The sequence below is a fragment of the Scomber japonicus genome, chromosome 1 (genome assembly GCF_027409825.1).
Source record: "Scomber japonicus isolate fScoJap1 chromosome 1, fScoJap1.pri, whole genome shotgun sequence".
Taxonomy (NCBI): domain Eukaryota; kingdom Metazoa; phylum Chordata; class Actinopteri; order Scombriformes; family Scombridae; genus Scomber; species Scomber japonicus.
In genome coordinates, this window is record NC_070578.1 from 37,962,871 (window position 1) to 37,982,870 (window position 20,000).

Consider the following 20,000-nt stretch of genomic DNA (forward strand, 5'->3'; position numbering starts at 1 on the left):
GGAAGGAAATCAAGAAGGAAAGAAGGAACAGTCAAAACAGATGGGGTAAATATTACATTTAGGGCGTTTATATTGCTTTCAAATATCAAAATGTGTACGTGCGTGTGTGTGTATGTGTATGTGTGTGTGTGTGTGTGTGTGTATGTGTATGTGTGTGTGTGTGTATGTGTGTATATGTGTGTATGTGTGTATATGTGTGTATGTAAGGGTTAAACCTTCACGTCTTTTATACTGTAACAGTCTTAATTGATTTCTGCTGCTAGCTTTGTTGTTAACGAGCAGAAACACACACAGCGGTCTAAAGAGGGTTGCCGTGGTTATCTTAGTAACACAGACTCAGAGAGGCCCGGCCGTCGCTGCGGCTCCCACCTTATCTCACAACCAGATACTGTTTACACTTCTTCTTCTTTGGTTGTTTTTATAAGAAAACTGTCAGTAGTAGAAGAAGAAAGAAAGAAAGAGAGAAGAAGAGGAAGATGCATGAAAACAAAAAAGCCAGATTCGAAACTAGAGACGCTGAAATTACATAGTCAGAAAAACCTCTGAAATGTGTTTAACCCAAGGAAGGAAGGGAGGAGGGAAGAAGGAAGAAAAGGAGGGAGGAAGGAAGGAGGGAAGGAAGGAAGAAAGGAAGGAAGAAGGAAGAAAAGGAGGGAGGAAGGAAGGATGGAGGAAGGAAGAAAGGAAGGAAGAAGGAAGAAAAGGAGGGAGGAAGGAAGGATGGAGGAAGGAAGAAAGGAAGGAAAGAAAGGAAGGAAGGAAGAAAGGAAGGAAAGGAGGAAAGGAAAAAAGGAAGGGAGAAAGGACGGAAGGTAGGAGGGAGGAAAAAAGGAAGGAAGGAAGGTAGGAGGGAGGGAGGAAAGAAAGGAAAGAAGGAAGGGAAGAAGTAAGGAAGGAAGGAAGGAAGGAAGGAAGAAAGGAAAGAAGAAAGGAAAGAAGGAAGAAAGGAAGGAAAGGAGGAAAGGAAAAAAGGAAGGGAGGAAGGAAAGGAAGGCAGGAAGGACGGAGGGAGGGAAGAAGGAAGGAAGGAAGGTAGGAGGGAGGGAGGAAAGAAAGGAAAAAAAGGAAGGGAGGAAGGATAGAGGAAGGAAGGAAGGAAGAACGGAGGAAAGAAGGAAGGCAGGAAGAAAGAAAGGAAGGAAGGAAGGAAGGAAGGAGGGAAGGAAGCAAGGAAGGAAGGAAGGACGGAAAGGAAAGAAGGAAGGGAGGAAGGACGGAAAGGAAAGAAGGAAGGGAGGAAGGAAAGAAGTTTCAGTGTCACAAGCTTTGAAGATGAAAACACACACAGCATTTAGTTGGTTGAAATGCTCTCACAGTGTTGTTGTTGTTGCTAGGAGACCATTATTTTCTGTAATGTCACAAAAACAGGAAATAGTCCTAGTCAGCAATATTATAAAGCTTTAACTTATCTATCGCTGGGGTTTTTTTCTACTTCCTGTTGTAGTTGTGTGTTTTTATGGATGTTGTGTAACTCAGTTTTTGAGCTGACTCACTTTGTTTTTGTTGTTTATCTTGCAGTTATATATATCAGTTTCTAACATTACTGACCCTTACAGACTGTACAGGGTCACTTTTGAGAACTGTAAAAACACCACATACACATTTCTTTTAGTTTTAGATTTCCTAATGTGCAAAAAAATTCATGTGCACAAACTCATAGACTGTAGGCTATATAAGAAATGGACGTAACATCCGTGACGTCACCCATTGGTTTGTGGACTGCTGCTCCGAAGCCAATAGTTTCTAATCTAGGCAGCGCCATCTTGAAAATTTCAGGTGCATGCTGGGAAAAATAAAAACACGGATTCTACTTATATGGGCATGAGGCGGAGCCATGGGCGGACGTATGGGCGGGACCAACGGCGGAGCGGGTAGGCTGCGATTGGATGCGAGGGCTGGATCTCGAGGACATTGGTCAATCAACCTGTCAATCAGGACGTAGCCACGCCCTAATGCATACCCTGCTTTATCGTCACATATAAAATCAGGGAGGCCAAAATGTCCCAAATGAACATCATACTGCATTGAAGAAGGCTTTAAACTAGCGATTGAGACCATAAACACATTTTGAAAACGTTTACTGAGGTTAGAAATCAAGTGAGAAGTTGGTGAATTCTCCATTGACTTTTATAGAGACGGTCGCCCCCTGGTGGCCTTTTGATAGAATGCAGCTCTAAGTTACTTCCTGGTTGGCCCCATTTCAGAGGACCAGAACTCCCCGCCTGGACAAACTGCATCTTTTTTTTAGTTGAGTTAGCAGCAGAAAGCTCTCAGATGTAGCGTCCATGTTTCTGGTAGAGGTGGTGACTTTGATTGACAGGTGACACTTGGTAGGGGGCGGGGCTTCAGCGTTTGGGAGCAGAGAAAGAGGCTGATTTTTACACAACTTTGAAGCCTAATTTCATATATTTGACGATTTTTTTTAATCATTAAAATTTGGCAGGGTGGTTAACAACACACTTTTCTGTGGTATGTCAAACTCAGAACATATTTATTCTTACTTTACACAGACTTTAACAAACTCTGTAAATATAAATATAGAAGTTCTGTGGTCTCTTGTCCTAAAGAAGTGACTTACAGGTAAAGAGACAGTTTGCAGGTTTGCAGAATAAAAACTAGCAGCTAAATAACTTCTCTGTGTGTGTTTCAGTTCTGCTGATGAGGCTCGAGGCTGCAGGTGGACGTTCCCGCCCATGAAGCACAAGTCTCAGCAACAACTTCATGTTAAGAGTTGTCTAATTATCACATATTTCATTTCAGATCTGTGGGAGGAGGAGGAGGAGGAGGAGGAGGAGGAGGAGGAGGAGGAAGAGCCACAGATTGGGACACTAATTTAACATTTATGTCTTTATCCTGTTAATTTTTGTGTTTTTAAATGTTTCTTTGTCTTGTTTTTTTCAGATTTAAAACCCAATGGATTAAAAATTCAACCTTCAAACTACATAAACACTTTTACTCGACACATATATAAGATTTAACCCAATTGGTAACAGTAGGAATACAGTTTAATTAAAGTAGAAGGAAAGAAGGAAGGAAGGAAGGAAGGAAGGAAGGAAGGAAGGAAGGAAGGAAGGAAGGAAGGAAAGGAGGGAGGAAGGAAGGAAGGAAGGAAGGAAGGAAGGGGAAAATAGAAAGGGAGGAAGGAAGGAAAGAAGGAAAGAAGGAAGAAGGGTGGAAGGAAGGAAAGAAGGAAGAAGGAAGGGAAGGAGGAAGGGAGGGAGGAAGGAAGGAGGAAAGGAAGGAAGGAAGGAGGAAAGGAAGAAAGGTAGGGAGAAAGAAAAGGAGTGAAGTAAGGAAGGAAGGAAAGGAAAGGAAAGAAGGAGGGAAAGGAAGGAAGGAAGGATGGAAAGAAGGAAGAAAGATGGAAAGGAGGGAGGGAGGAAGGAAGGAAGAAAGGAAGGAGGAAAGGAAGGAAGGAAGGAAGGAAGAAAGGAAGGGAGAAAGGAAAGGAGTGAAGTAAGGAAGGAAGGAAAGGAAAGGAAAGAAGGAGGGAAAGGAAGGAAGGAAGGATGGAAAGAAGGAAGAAAGATGGAAAGGAGGGAGGGAGGAAGGAAGGAAGAAAGGAAGGGAGAAAGGAAAGGAGGGAAGGAAGGAAGGACGGAAGAAAGACAATAGGAATACAGTTTAATTAAAGTGTTTAATTTTTCTGAATCTGAATCTCACTTCTGTAAATAATTAATATTTGTATAACACAGCAATGTTCACCATGGTTACAACATCTCGGGCCGTCATTTCCATTTCCTGTTTGAAAGGCGTTCTCTCCCAGAGTCAGTTCACTTCCTGTTAATGCTTTTATACTGAAACTGTGCTGCAGCTAAATGTAGATGTGGCTAACGTAACAGCTATGCTATATGCTACATGCTACACACTCACTGATGTTTGAATACCGTAAAGTGACGTAAAGTGACGTAAAGTGCTGTAAAGTGGTGCTACAGGTGTTTAAATACTAAAAGCTGCAGGAAAATAATCTAATAGATTTTTATTTATTGTCTCTAAATTTTTACTTTTACTTTTTACTACTCAACCTTCCTTTCTTTCTTTCTTTCTTTCTTTGAGTTGTCATTCTTTTCTTTCTTGCTTTTTCTTTCTTTTTTAGTTGTCATTCTTTTCTTTCTTTCTTTCTTTCTTTCTTTCAGTTTTCTTTCTTTTTTCAGTTTTCTTTCTTTCTTTCTTTCTTTCTTTTATTTACTATTCTTTCTTTCTTTCTCTCTTTCTCTTTTTTCTTTCTTTCTTTCAGTTGTCATTCTTTTCTTTCTTTGTTTTTTCTTTCTTTCTTTCTTTCTTTCAGTTGTCATTCTTTCTTTCTTCCTTCCTTCCTTCCTTCCTTCTTTCTTTCCTTCCTTCCTTCCTTCCTTCCTTCTTTCCTTCCTTCCTTCCTTCCTTCCTTCCTCCCTTTCTTTCTGTCTTTCTGGTGATGGAGGATGAGAAGTGTTCTCATCTTTCTGACAGTTTTGATCCCTCCAGCTTCTCATAGTGCTTCATATTTACTCCTCAGTGTGAACTCACTCACAATATTAAAGAATAAGAAGAAATGTGAGAACAGAAAGAGATTCGAGAACATTTCAGTCTGATATAAGTTCAGGATTCAGAGAAGTGAACAATCTTTCCTTTAACCGTGAACAGATATATCTTATTGTTTATATCACATTAAAGTCTCAAGGTTAACTTTCATAACAATAAAGAAGATAAGCTGCTTTTTAGTTGCAGTTAAAAGTTCAAACAAACAGCTGACAGACACACAGCCTTCACATATCATATCATTTGTTACGGCTAATAAAACAAAAAACAGATGATTACACTCACATCAGGGAAGGAGGGAAGTAAAGGAGGGAGGAAGGAGGGAGAGAGGAAGGAAAGGAGGAAGGAAGGAGGGAAGGAAGGAAAGGAGGAAGGAAGGAGGGAAGGAAGAAGGAAGGGAAGGAGGGAAGGAAAGGAGGGAGGAAGGAAAGGAGGGAGGGAGGAAGGAAAGGAGGGAGGGAGGAAGGAAAGGAGGAAGGAAGGAAGGAGGGAGAGAGGAAGGAAAGGAGGAAAAATGAAGGGAATGAGGGAAGTAAAGGAGGGAGGAAGGAAAGGAGGGAGGAAAGAAAGAGAGAAGGAGGGAAGGAAGGAAGAAGGAAGGAAAGGAGGCAGGAGGGAAGGAAGAAGGAAAGAAGGAAGGAAGGGAGGGAAAGAAGGAAGAAGGGAGGAAAGAAGGAAGGAAGGGAGGGAAAGAAGGAAGAAGGGAGGAAAGAAGGAAGCAAAGGAGGGAGGAAAGAAGGAAGGAAAGGAGGGAGGGAGGAAGGAAATAAGGAACAGTCAAAACGGATAGCACAAAAAAACAACAACATTATCATCCCAGCCTTCTCCCGATATATCAAAGTACAACAAGATTTAAAAAATACAGTCAAATATTAACCCACTAAAAGTTAAACTATTAATAACTCTTAATAAATAACTAACTCCTCCTTATTGAACCATGTATGCTTATAACTGCAGCTATAACGACTTTCCCCCCATGAAAACAGCACATCAGCAGTTTTATTACAGCTGTCAATCAAACAAGTTATAGTCATCCTTATATGACTCAGCATTCATTTAAATGGGGGCTTTGTACCGTGAGCCTTTTGTAACACTGCTGTGTCATTCACAGAGCGGTGTGAAAAGGTTAACAGTCAGCACATGTTCAGTTGAGTCAAAAAAAAAAAAAAAAAAAATGCCTTTAACTGTGCCACTTGGACTCGTTCCAAGCGTTATATGGGATGGATGATTTATCTATCTGGGTTAAGGCGTGTTGGGTTATGTCATTCATGCTCGCATTCAGGAGAGTGCATTAATTTTTATAACCTGATCTGAGGTTTCTTTTGTGCTGAATTGTACTCGTAAAAAGAAGAAACCGCATGTGGTGGGTGAATATATAATGATAGTGATGGTTGGTAGATATTAGTGCAAAATTCACAAGTTTTAACACCTCAGAAGTGTCAAGACTGGGTTAAAATATTTAGTAGAGGTTACTTTGTGTCATGATGTCTGCTCAAAAACTAAATGTATTGAACCCATTTAACTTTTTTGGGTCAATCTTTAGCACTTGTATGAGGAATGTAATGCACAGACAGACCATCAGATTGTTCTATGGTTGCTATGGATACAGGTTGTTCTATGGTTGCTATAGATACAGGTTGTTCTATGGTTGCTCTCGAGACAGGTTGTGTTATGGTTGCTATAGATACAGGTTGTTCTATGGTTGCTATAGATACGGGTTGTTCTATGGTTGCTATAGATACGGGTTGTTCTATGGTTGCTAAAGATACAGGTTATTCTATGGTTGCTATAGATACGGGTTGTGTTATGGTTGCTATAGATGCAGGTTGTTCTATGGTTGCTATAGATACATGTTGTGTTATGGTTGCTATAGATACAGGTTGTTCTGTGGTTGCTATAGATACGGGTTGTTCTATGGTTGCTATAGATACAGGTTGTTCTATGGTTGCTATAGATACAGGTTGTTCTATGGTTGCTCTCGATACAGGTTGTTCTATGGTTGCTATAGATACAGGTTGTTCTATGGTTGCTATAGATACAGGTTATGTTATGGTTGCTATAGATACGGGTTGTTCTATGGTTGCTATAGATACAGGTTGTTCTATGGTTGCTATAGATACAGGTTGTTCTATGGTTGCTATAGATACGGGTTGTTCTATGGTTGCTATAGATACGGGTTGTTCTATGGTTGCTATAGATACAGGTTGTCCTATGGTTGCTATAGATACAGGTTGTTCTATGGTTGCTCTCGATACAGGTTGTTCTATGGTTGCTATAGATACAGGTTGTTCTATGGTTGCTATAGATACAGGTTGTGTTATGGTTGCTAAAGATACAGGTTATTCTATGGTTGCTATAGATACAGGTTGTGTTATGGTTGCTATAGATACAGGTTGTGTTATGGTTGCTATAGATACAGGTTGTTCTATGGTTGTTATAGACACGGGTTGTTCTATGGTTGCTATAGATACGGGTTGTTCTATGGTTGCTATAGATACAGGTTGTGCTAGTGTATAAATTGAGTTTCATTTTTTTCATCTTGTACATGAACAGAATTAGTTTCTAATATGTTTTTTATAAACGTTTTGAACAAATGAGGTCTGTAGAGGTCTATAAAACATAAAAGTTAGGGTAAATGAGAAAAAAATCCATGTTTTATGTTGTCATGGCCTCAAAGAGGTAGGAAAAGCAAAAAAAAGGGGTTGATATTATCCAGTTTGTTATGTTAAGTGCTGCTCAGATCTTGTCTTCCTCTTGAAAATACTGACCCATAAATAAGTGTGTGCTCTCAGAATAGTAGTAAGCGTCTACATATGGTGTGGTAGTGAGCTCGAGCCGTGTGTGCGGGGGTGTAGATTTCAATTTCAGGAGGTGCAGCTTCTTCTTCTTCTGAAGACTCGGTCGTGTCCCAGCTGGTTTAAAAAAAAAAAAAAACAAGTGTCTGATCCAGTTCCAGCAGATCTCCGCAGGCAGCAGCTCGTCTCATCGCTGCCGCCGCCATGACACGCTTGTTAGCTCCATGAGTCAGCAGCTGGCTCCAAATCTCTGCAAGTTCCTTTTTTTCTTTTTCTGTTTTTCCAAAGAGATTTTTAAAGTGGCGTTTCAAATGAATCATGAGATTATTTTTCACCACCAAAAAAAAGAAAAAAGAAGAAGAAGAAGAAAAGAAAACCACAGTCATGCATTTTTTCTGCATGACTGCTCTCATTTAAAAAACTGATGTTGTTTACAGCATTGAAGACTCCTCTCAAAAAATGTAAATGTATTCTTGTGACTTCAGTTTGACGTTTGAGCTTCACTGTGCAAAATAACACACGTGCAGAGTTTCCACATATTGATCTGCTGAAAAGTGAAAAGCGTCTCTGTGCTGATTGGAAATCTAATTTGGGGTTTATAAGCGTGTGATGTGGAAACTTGAAGCCTGCAGAGCACAAACACTGAACATTGACTTTACAGTGAAGGAAAAGACATCTTCTGTACAGCAGGAAGACTTTAGAGATTAAACATATTTGCATTTATTTGCCTATATTTAGAGCAGGCGTGTCAAACTCATCTTCATTCAAGGGCCACATACAGCACAATCTGATCTGATGTGGGATGGATCACTAAAAGGAAGGAAGGAAGGAAGGAAGGAAGGACAAATGGAAGGAAGAGAACCTAAGACAAGAAGGAAGGAAGGAAGGAAGGAAAAGAGGGAGGAGAAGGAAGAGAATACAGGAAGGAAAGCTGGAAGGAAGGAAGAAAGGGAGGAAGGACAGATGGAAGGAAGAGAAGAGAAGGAAGGAAGGAAGGAAGGAAGGGAGCAAGGAAGGAAGGGAGTAAGGACAGATGGAAGGAAGAGAAAAGAAGTAAAGAAAGAAGGAAGGAAGGAAGGGAGCAAGGACAGATGGAAGGAAGAGAAAAGAAGTAAAGAAAGAAGGAAGGAAGGAAGGGAGCAAGGACAGATGGAAGGAAGAGAAAAGAAGACAAGAAGGAAGGAAGGAAGGAAGGAAGGAAGGAAGGGAGCAAGGACAGATGGAAGGAAAGGAGAAAGGAAAAGAACACAGGAAGGAAGGAAGGAAGGAAGGAAGGAAGGAAAAGAGGAAGAAGGAAACTGGGCCAGATTGGACCTCTCGGCGGGCCGGTTCTGGCCCACGGGCCGCATGTTTGACACCCCTGATTTAGAGAGAAAGTCTAAGCTCCAGCAACACTTTTGTTTTTGCTTCTTGTGGTGACTGCTGGCTCAAACCTCCAGGAGGAACTTGTAGTGACTGATGTTTTTGTTGCATCATTTGCTCACCAGAGCTCTGCCGCTCCGCCTCTGCCTCAAGCTTCACCCTCAGCCAGCCTCCAAACCGTCAGACTGAACCTTTTTTTTTTAATAATAATAAATCTGCTTTTTGGGTCTTACAGAAAACCACATTATCACTATTTCATAAATAGACCAACGTGTTTGTGCTTGGGTCATTATAAAATATATTACTTATGTTTAAAAATGACCCTGATGAAGGCCCCTAGCCCAAACACGTTGCTCTATTCATGAAGATTTTCTATACTACAAGAATTTTAAAGTGGTAATAACACTTTTTTGTTCCAAGCAGAGTATTCTTATGTTTTAAAACAGTTTAACACAGTCAAAAAGGTTCAAAGACCCCCTAAATATGTTTTTTTTAAAAGAAGGAAATACTAATACTAATAATTGATCAGATTTGATATAAAAAAGTTCAATTAACTGGTTAAAAAATAAATGATATACACCTCTCCTTCTTCCTTACTGAAAGATTATATTTGTTAGAGCCATTTGGTGTGTGTGTGTGTGTGTGTGTGTGTGTGTATATGTTCACTAGTGTTTTTCCCTATTTGCACATAGTGTGTAGAGTAGTGACCACCAACCCTTCTCCTGTAGAGCTGCTGCCCTGCATGTTTTAGGTTTCTCTCCACTCTAACACACCTGATTCTAATAATTAACTCTTTATCAAGCCGCTGAAGCTCGTCAACTGGCTTTATAACGGGTTAATAATTAGAATAAAGTGTATTAAAGTGAGGAGATACCTAAAACATGCAGGGCAGTAACTCTACAGGAGAAGGGTTGGTGGGTTGGAGACCACAACAGCGCTATAGAGTTATTTATTGTTATTTATCATGCAAGTGAAATGGACATAAGTGCTTGTTGACAGCAATCTAAACTGCACATGGAGCTCATCATGTAATAAAATACTACATTAAAGCATGGCTGAGGATGTTTGGACTGAATCATTCATGCTGTACAAATGATATGCATCAATTAGGCAAGTATAACAGAACAGCTCTCGATCACAACAATATTAATACAAACATTACTCATTTCTAAAGTCTCCTCTTCCACTGTAAAGTCCATCCTTAGTGTTTGTGTGCTGGAGGCTTCAACTTTCCACTTCACACTTATGTAAACTACATACTGGAGCACGACTGGCTCCAAACTAATCCTGCAGAACAGTGTGGTATGGCAGCTGCACCACTGCTGACCAGAAGGCTATGGTGGCCCTGAAGTGCAAAGCACAACAGCATTAGAGAGACTCAAACCTTTGTTTTCTTATTGGCTGTTGTGTTTTGCACTTCGGGGCCACCGTAGAAGGCTCTGCAGCAGGTAGTTAAAGCCACTGAATGCACCATTGGCATCCAGCTACCCTAAAACAAGGACATTTACCTGAAACACTGTGTGCAGAGAGGGGGCAACATCATCCATGACCCCAACCACCTTTGTTATGGACTGTACCAGAACCACAAGGCTCCGAAATATAGCTTTTTCTGTCCCAGGAATGTATCGATAGCCGCGTTTCCACTGCAGGAGTTCCTGGTAAAAGGAGCGGGTAGGAACTTCTACAGGAACCGTCCTCTCACTCGGCCCTCTCAGTGGCTGTGTCTCCATTGCAGAGTAGGACCCCTCGGCGACGTCATGAGTTTCACCGCGATGACTCAAACCCCCTCTGAATCTCTTCGGTGCCGTAGATACCAATCAATGCCTGCACCTCATCGTCAGTCCATTAGTCGTACATCTTCTTGCTGTTTTCTTGTTGTTTACAGCGGTGTCTGCTAGGCTAATGCTAATGCTAATGCTCCCCTTCTGCTGGATTTTAAAAATGCCGGTTGTTTTGGTGCTTTCTGATGGCGTCAGAGCCTGCTTTAGGTTTAGCCACTCAGCGCCAGGTTAACCTCAAGCCCCATCCAGGAGCTTTTCAGGGCCGAGTATCTACCCTGGAGTAGGTACTCCGTTGTCCCCTGTAAAAGTTCCTGTAAATGGCCCTGTGGGGGAGGTTCCTGCAGTGGAGACATGCACCAACAGGACTGGCCCTGTAAAATTACCCCAAAGTTCCTGCAGTGGAAACGCCCCTATTGATGTACTCTGACACTTCAAACATCACTTACTAGCACTTTATTACCACACTAAGCACCAGCACCTGTCACTTTACTAATGTCACTTCGATTATGCGATCAGTTCCTGGTATACTGGAGTCTTAACAAAGCCCTGGAACAAAAACTTCAGACAGTACGGGATAAACTAATTAGAGTAGTCTTGGGGCTATATCACAGGAGTCACATGGGGAAGGGGCCCAATTTATACAACTATGGTGGCTTCCAGTTGAGGCCAGAGCGAGACAAGTCCGACTTACTATGGTCCACAGGATTTTAAATAATAACAGAGCCCCAAAGTTATTTTAAGAGAGTAGCCCACGGACACAATACAAGAGCTAGTCGGGGGAATATAGCCCTCTTCAAACAAACATAGGACAAAGAGAGGGGGAGAAACTTTTATCTATGCTGGAGCTGTGGAGTGGAACAAACTACCACTCTCCATAAAAGAAATAGAAAGTGCAGTATCTTTCAGGAACTGCTGGCCAAATGGGGGTACTGCACCCCGTAGAAGATTAAGAAAATTGAGCCCCTCCCTCCAGATTGACGTAAATGAAGAAAAACTTGGTATATATATGTATCATCTGAAGACGCACAAAAAAGTCTCTTGGACCCATATCCTCACAAGGCAAACTGGCTCAATAGCGCCCCCTAGAAAATAAAAAAATTCAGCCCCTCCTTCCAGATTGATGTAGATGAACGAAATTTGGTACTCATATGTATCGTGTAAAGACGCACAAAAAAGTCTCTTGGACCCATACCATAACTGCAACAGGAAGTCGGCCATTTTGAATTGAGTTTGCGATTTTGGCACTGTTTGTTTCCATTTGACTTAGTAGATGCGTTGTGGCAAGTCTCGCTCATTCGTGGCGTGGCGAAGGAGCTTGGGCCCAGTCATCGCTGCTTGCACTACTTGTGACTGGACTTCTTCATTTTATCCCTGACAAGTGCTATGTATATGCTTTTTTAAAATCCCATGTATTGCTTGTGTCAAATATATTCTATTCCATTCTACCAATAATAGACTGAGACTGAGGAGGAATGAACTGGACTCATGCACTTTACTGTATAACATCATCATGGACTGTTAATGACCAATATATGGACTGTCTGCGTATGTGTGGGCGATGTGAGGGCGTTCAAGTGCACTTACTGTACTCAGTTATTATTATTAAATGTGTTGCTTTTTTGTACTGTACTGCCTTGATGACACTGCTAATGTCATTGTATGCTGCTCTGTTCTGTATAATGACATTAAACAGGATTGAATTGAATTGTCATAGATCATGATCACAAGAATGTGATTTAAACTGAGATTTAAAGACTGAATTCAGACATTTTCTTCTAAACACATTAAATAGGTCATAAATGTATTTCTAAAAAAGGTGTAAAAAGCATTTCAACCATTTAGATTTGAATTGTGGAGCTAGGCTTCACAAACTGTGTTTCAAGATTTCTGTGTTCAGGATTTAGTGATTAGCATAAACCCGCCCCTGCTGCTGTAGAGGTATAAATACATTCAGGGCACACTACTACTACTACAGTCTACAGTTAGCCAGTTAGCTGAGTTAGCTGACGAGCTAGCCACTGAGTTAGCCACCAAGCTAACTGCTGAGCTAGCAGCAGAGTTAGCCGCTGAGATAGCAGCCGAGCTAGCAGCTGAGTTAGCAGCAGAAAGCTCTCAGACGTAGCATCCATGTTTCTGGTAGAGGTGGTGACTTTGATTGACAGGTGACACTTGGTAGGGGGCGGGGCTTCAGCGTTTGGGAGCAGAGAAAGAGGCTGATTTTTACACAACTTTGAAGCCTAATTTCATATATTTGGTGATTTTTTTTAATAATTCAAATTTGGCAGAGTGGTTAACAACACACTTTTCTGTGGTATGTCAAACTCAGAACACATATTTATTATTACTTTACACGGACTTTAAGGTGAATGTGAAGAGAAAATTCTGCACAGAGAAGAGAACAACATCAGTAGAGGGAGACTTTTGCCTATATTAACAGTATAAATAAAGATATCTCTCTCTTTTCATGACCTACAAGCTTATCACATACCTTAAATGACACTAGCTTTGATTTGGCTCCAGCTGCCTTTGAGGAAAAACACCCAGTGATGAGTTTATCATAAAACGCCTGTAAACAAACTCATAAATAGGGATCATTGGACTCAAGTGAACTCAGTGATACACACATTATACAGTGCACAGTTCTTGTCTCAGATTCCCTTTAATGATATGGGAGCTACGGTTTAGTGCAAGTTTACAAAGCAAACAGTGTTGTGCAAACGTGCCTGTGCAAATGTCAGCTGAGGTTTTGATCAGTATGAATCAATCTGAACTCAACTGTGACTCACATGTAACCTAGTTTTTAGAGTCGGAATAAATACTCTCAGTGAAAAACAGACAAAATCAAAAAAATATGCACCTTTATGTGGTTTAATCGATAGTCTGTGAGCAGTTTTGATCAATAGTGATAGTTTTGATTGGACACTAACAGTAGCCATTAAAGGGGAACTCAACTGATTTTATAGCCTACATTAAAAGTCTGTTTCCGGGTCTTGGAGAGCACTAATGCAGATGTGAAGGAGTCATATAAAGTTTGTTATGTCTTCCGAAGGAGCTGCATGATGATGATGATGATGATGATGATGATGACAAACTACCTCAAGTGAACTACTTCGAGTCAGTGCTGCTTAGGACTGAAGACAGGTTTGTAATGTAAAGAAATCTGCAGCTCCAGGTTGCATTATCTGCTATTAGCACCTAAATCTCCTACTGAATTGTTGGTAGTCAGGTTGCATTGTGGGTAATGTAGGCGCCAAAGAAGAAGAAAGTTTTGAGTAAAAAAAAAAGGATGATTTTTCAGGTTCTGCTGCATTAATTTTAAACTGTTCATTGTGAGTCTGACAATGTTTTAGGTGCATTTAACAATCCACACACATCTATATCACCAACACGCATGTTCTCACTGACTTTATATGAAGCTATTATAGATAAAATATACCAAAAAATGTCATTAACTGTCTTTGTATCCAACACACACAGCACAACAAATATTACTGACCAAAAAAAAAAATAGTATACTTCAGTTCTTTAGCTGAGAATTGCACTTCACAAGAGGACAGAGCTTTTTGTCTGTATTATCATTTCCAGCATGAAAATGTGCAGTTTGAAAAAAAAAAATAGGCAACTGTATTATAGACAATCATTTGTGTAGGAACAGAGATCATCCTGTAGAGCCTGAAACAGTCCAGGGGCCACATACTGTCCAAATTACATCATTTCATTACTGGACTGGACCTCTGGACCCCATCAAACAAGATCCAATCATTGGCCTACACTCGAGAGATGAGAGCTCGGACTGAAGTTGGCAAACCTGCTTTATGCTTTTGTGTCCCTGACTCATGGAAAATCCTGCAGGATCCACTGAAACTACATACTCATGGGTCGGTTTAGGATGCTGGTGCTTTTAAGTTATTATTATTTCACTTTACTTTATTGTGGTTGTTCTTTTTGTTCTAAATTGTTGTATTAAATTCTAATTATTACCATACTGTGATCTTCGATGATTATAATTTCTTGACAACACTGTAAATGAGTTTAACTACCATTCTATACTATAGTTTAAAGCTTATAGGTTAGTATAGTATAGTTTAAACTGGACTGAATGAACATACATTTGAATTAAAATGGGCAAGACCAGTAAAACCATTGCATAATAACCTATAAATATAATATAATATATAATATATATGTATAAGACATATTATAACTTTACTGTAATAAACCATCTAGGCGTAACCCGGTAAAAGATACTGATAAAAATGTGTCCAAGCCCAACGAGGCAAATTTGTCCTTAAAATCTGAATCATGTTGAAAGTCAGTTAACTCAAATTGGACGTCCATGAGCAGATCAGGCTTTGACTGTGAATATGCAAAAATAAGCTACTTTGCAAAGTTATCCAGTGGGCCAGACTGAATGCCTTGGTGGTTCTGGTTTGACCTCCCTAGTCTAACGTATTGCAGCCTCTTGTAAAGCACTGTACATATTTAGCTTCCAAACTACAACAACAACATTTATCTCTGCTGAAAGTGAATTATCTGAAGTTGGACATCCACTGGCAGATCAAAGACCTTGACTGTGAATGGTGAGCAAAAATAAGTAAATTATTACCATACTGTGATCTTTGATGGTTATACTTACTTGACGACACTGTGAATGAGTTTAACTACCATTCGATACTATAGTTTAAAGCTGGTAGGTTAGTATAGTATAGTTTAAGCTGCTGGACTGAATGAACATACTGTACAGCCCAATCTGAGTTAAAATGGGCCGGACCAGTAAAACCATTGTAGAATAACCTATAAATAGAGTATAATATATAATATATATGTATAAGACATATTATAACTGTAATAAGCCATCTAGGCGTAACCTGGTAAAAGAGACCAATGAGGCAAATTTGTCCTTAAAATCTGAATCATGTTCAAAGTCAGTTAACTCAAATTGGACGTCCATGAGCAGATCAGAGGCTTTGACTGTGAATATGCAAAAATAAGTGAAAAAAGCCTCACATTTTATTGTAAAACTGCTACTTTGCCAAGTTATCCAGTGGGCCAGACTGAATGCCTTGGTGGTTCTGGTTCTGGTTTGCCTCCCCTAGTCTAACGTATTGCAGCCTCTTGTAAAGCACCTGTACATATTCAGCTTCCAAACATCATTTATCTCTGCTGTCCTGTTTCAGTGAAGTCCAGGTTGATCCCAGACAGCAGCTCTCCTCCACAGGAGCGGTTCAGCAGCTCTTTCAGCGCCTCGTTCACGTCGTTGTTGAAAACGGTGGAGAAGTTACAGTTGGAGTAACCTCCGCTGCCTCCGTCCGCTGGAAACGAACCCATCACCTCCTGCACCCACTTCAGCTCGTTGCTCAGCTCCAGTCGCAGGGCGTCGAAGTGGTTCTGCCTCTCCTGGTAGCGGTTGCTGATGGCGCCGAGGCTGGAGCTGAAGGCCTGCATGTCGTCCTGCAGGCTCCTCTTCATGGCTTCCACTTTGCGGAACTCGTAGCGGATTTGGGAAATGTCGTGGCGCACTTCTTCGCTCTCCTCCTTGTACCAGGCCTCCTTTTCGTTGTAAATGGAAACCATGGCGTCGATGTCCTCCTGCAGGCAGTCGTGGGCCGCTGCCAGGCTGACGAACGAGCTCTCCATCTGGTCAATGTCCTCCACCACTTGGGCGAAGCGTTCAAAGTTCACGTAGGTGTTGTTGGGAGGCATGCTGGAGTGAGACTTGATGGTGTATTCTCTCAGGCGCTTCGTCTTCAGCTGGCGGCGCTCTCGTTTCTTCTGCTCTTGGGCTTTGGTTTCCTCCTTGTGCTCATGGGACTATTCAGGGTTTAAAGAAGGGAAAGGTTGATAAGCGTCAAACATATGAAAAACGTGTGATAATAATACAGTAAAACAACAAGATGCAGCTTTGGAGCCATGAATGACTTTATAATGAATTGGAAATGAGTGATTTTATAACTTTTAACACGCACTAAAAATCAATAATCTGTAACTAGGGATGCTCGATATTGACTTATCAGATATTCCGATATTCCCCAACACTTAATTTACAGTACTGATATCACCCGATACTGATATATGCAGACTTTTTACACCAAGACTGTCAGCTAACAACTTTACATATCTCCTACTGTTGAATTAACACATTATGCCTAATTTTATTGTGATGCCCCACTGGATGCAAACATAAATGCAACATGGCTTTCTACATTTAAACATAACAGAGAAAATGACAACGAGGAGGTAAACCTCATTTCTGTTTGTGTGTTCGTGTACATGACAGTGGACGCTATGAACTTGTTAGCTACGGTTAGGAGCGGTTAGCGACCCCACGAGTCTAGCATGTTGTTGTTATACGTCATCAAGCGCGCACTGGTAAACGTCCCATGCTGCGTTCATGCAAGCTCGGAAATGCTGAAGTCTACAGAACAAACATCGGTCAAAAAAACCCGATACCAATACTTCCCGATATTACATTTTTAAGTAAATATCGGACATCCCTATCTGTAACTGTTTTAACTGTTTTTTGCAAAGGACCTCCGGCCGGGTTTTGAACCGGGGTCGGCTGCGTATGTCGCAACTGCAAACCCTAACCCTAACCACTCGACCATCATTAAACTCAAATTAACATATATAGATAAAGTAAATAATTATATGTCTTTGTTTTGTTCATCTCCCTTAGAAACAGTGACAAACCAAAAACATGAATAAATAAATACAGCAGTTTCTAACACCGACCCTTTTTACATTATTCTTTCAATAGATCCTAATATACATAACAAATAATAATCTTATATAAAGGTCTTTTTCATTAATAAAAGTTATCAAATGTGTTATTTTTTTAATCTCAGTGAATCTTTTTGGTAGTGTGTCAGACAATTAGCAAACCAGGCCTTTACCCAAAGCTGCATTAATACCCACAGGAGCACTATAGATATAGGAAGATGCAACGAAATGCCAAGTTTTACAGAAGTTATAAAAGAATATAACATCGACACTGTCCTCTGAATATTTCACATTAAGTTCACATCACCCAAAGAGTCCATAGAGTCAGTTTATAAGGCTTATGGAGGAATCTGTTTTCAGTGGTGCTGTGGCTTAGTTGGTTAAAGCGCCTGTCTAGTAAACAGGAGATCCTGGGTTCAAATCCCAGCAGTGCCTGATGGTTGCAGAGTTACATTCATAGATATTATCCTTCTTTGGGTCTTTATTTCTAGGCATTTCACAATAACCTAATTATCAGCATCATCATGTCTATATACAGACTTATCATATGATACATGAACATGACCTTTGACCTCATTATTGCCACACTTCACATTAGCAGCTAAGAGGCTATTCATGTCACATTGGCTAAGTGAGTAGTGTCCTCCATTCCTCACTGTGCTCGTCCTGAGTGGAGACTGCAGAAGAATTAAAGGTAAATAACTCTGTCCTCAAACATAATATAGGGCCCTATGATTTCCACGATTCCGGAATTGGCTGGGATTCCGGAATCACGGCCAATTCCGGAATCCCGGAGTCCCCAAACATAATATAGGGCCCTATGATTTCCACAATTCCGGAATTGGCCGGGATTCCGGAATCACAGCACAATTCCGGAATCCTGGAGTCCTCAAACATAATGGCAGTCTGAGTTTTTACTAAAGTCTCCAATCCCATCTTTATATCATTATACTATTATATTATCATTATATCAGTGGTATAAAATGATCTTTAAATGACAATAATATCATTTATCGCGATTATTTCTGAGACAATATATCGTCCTATAAAAGTAGTTATGGTGACAGGTCTAATTCTGATTGGATTAAGATGCTGTAGGGAGGAAACCTTGTAACTCCTTATTTTATTTTGGAAATACAAAGTTTCTGACAGTAACCATGATTATTAACATCAAGAGAAAGGGTCGAGCTTTCTGTAGAGCCCCTGATGATAGAAGCCAATATGTTTGATATACTCTACTTCAACCTCTCAGCCACTTTTTTCCTTTATTTCCATTAGTTGAAAGGGTAAAAAATACAATACAAACATCACTTTACCTTAATCCATGGGTGATTAAGAGCATCTTGAATCGTTAATCTCTTCCTGAAAGAGAAATAAAAAGCCTCAAATCATGTTGTTAATCTTTAATAATCACTGATGGTTTATGATTATGATTCTAGGGAGCAGCATTGCAATTAAAAACACATTTCTTATATTTCTCATACTGACTGACACAAGTTAAGTTTACCCCTGAGGAAAAATGTAATTCACTCTAGCTCTTACATCTTGTCCTTCTCCAGCAGCTGGCTGATGAATTTCTTGGCCAGGTCGCTCGTATGGCAGAAAAACTCTTCATCAAACTCGTAATTTATGGCCAAAATGTTCCTCAAGGTGTCTTGTTTTGTCTCCCCCAGGAAAGGTGAAGCACCGCTCAGCCTGGAAGAAAATATTAAAGACCGTGTAAAGTGAATTCAGACCTTTTCTTCTAAACACATTAAATAGGTCATAAATGTATTTCTAAAAAAGGTGTAAAAAGCATTTCAACCATTTAGATTTGAATTGTGGAGCTAGGCTTCACAAACTGTGTTTCAAGATTTCTGTGTTCAGGATTTAGTGATTAGCATAAACCCGCCCCTGCTGCTGTAGAGGTATAAATACATACTACTACTACTACAGGCTACAGTTAGCCAGTTAGCTGAGTTAGCCACCGAGCTAGCCGCCGTAGCGTCCATGTTTCGGGTAGAGGTAGTGACTTTGATTGACAGGTGACACTTGGTAGGGGGCGGGGTTTCAGCGGACTCGGCGGCCATGCTCACAGCGTTTGGGAGCAGAGAAAGAGGCTGATTTTTACACAACTTTGAAGCTTAATTTCATATATTTGGCGATTTTTTTATTCATTCAAATTTGGCAGGGTGGTTAACAACACACTTTTCTGTGGTATGTCAAACTCAGAACACATATTTATTCTTACTTTACACGGACTTTAAAGGAGGATACAGTTGATTATTATCCTGATAGATGAAAATTAAGTGACATTGTGTTGATGTTTTATTATATGTGGTTCACTTGCAGGATGTAGGTGATGACTCCGATGCTCCACATGTCTGCTTCTAATCCCAGTGGCTCATAGTTGACGATCTCCGGCGCTTCAAAGGCAAAACAGATGAGAAGAAAAATTGAATTATGATTGAAGTAGCAGAAATGAAAAAAAGAATATACTTGAATGAACTCATCTTACCTACAAACTCAGGTGTCCCGAAGATGTTCTTGAACTCGACGCCAGCTTCAATCTTGTGAGCGAGACCAAAATCAATGAGTTTGATTCTTGGTAACGGCACGTTCTTGTCCAACAACATGATGTTTTCAGGCTGCGGAAAGTACAAAAAAAACCAAAAAAACACATTTCATATTCAAATCTGTTTATTGATGGAAATTGGTGGTATGCAGAGAGTAAAATGGGAAGCGTTCAAAGTACAATCTCCATTTTTCCCCTTTAACTCCAACATATATCAACAACATTAACATCATTAACATCATCAAACACTGTAGATACACTGGATGCCTT

General features: G+C 40.4%; 1 protein-coding gene and 1 non-coding gene across 2 annotated transcripts in view; one reads left to right on the forward strand and one right to left on the reverse strand.

Moving 5' to 3' along the window:
* Positions 1 to 15,610: 15,610 nt before the first annotated feature.
* Positions 15,611 to 20,000, reverse strand: part of dapk2a (death-associated protein kinase 2a) — a 17,858-nt gene continuing 13,468 nt past the window's right edge. Inside the window, exons 4-8 of the mRNA XM_053314956.1 lie at positions 19,674 to 19,803; positions 19,506 to 19,581; positions 18,719 to 18,871; positions 18,493 to 18,538; positions 15,611 to 16,267 (exon numbers count right to left, since the gene is read on the reverse strand). Coding sequence (XP_053170931.1) covers positions 15,611 to 16,267; positions 18,493 to 18,538; positions 18,719 to 18,871; positions 19,506 to 19,581; positions 19,674 to 19,803 — 1,062 coding nt within the window. The remainder of the gene's footprint in view (positions 16,268 to 18,492; positions 18,539 to 18,718; positions 18,872 to 19,505; positions 19,582 to 19,673; positions 19,804 to 20,000) is intronic.
* trnat-agu (transfer RNA threonine (anticodon AGU)) lies at positions 17,538 to 17,611 on the forward strand. Its single transcript has one exon. It is a non-coding gene; the product is annotated as a tRNA-Thr (tRNA).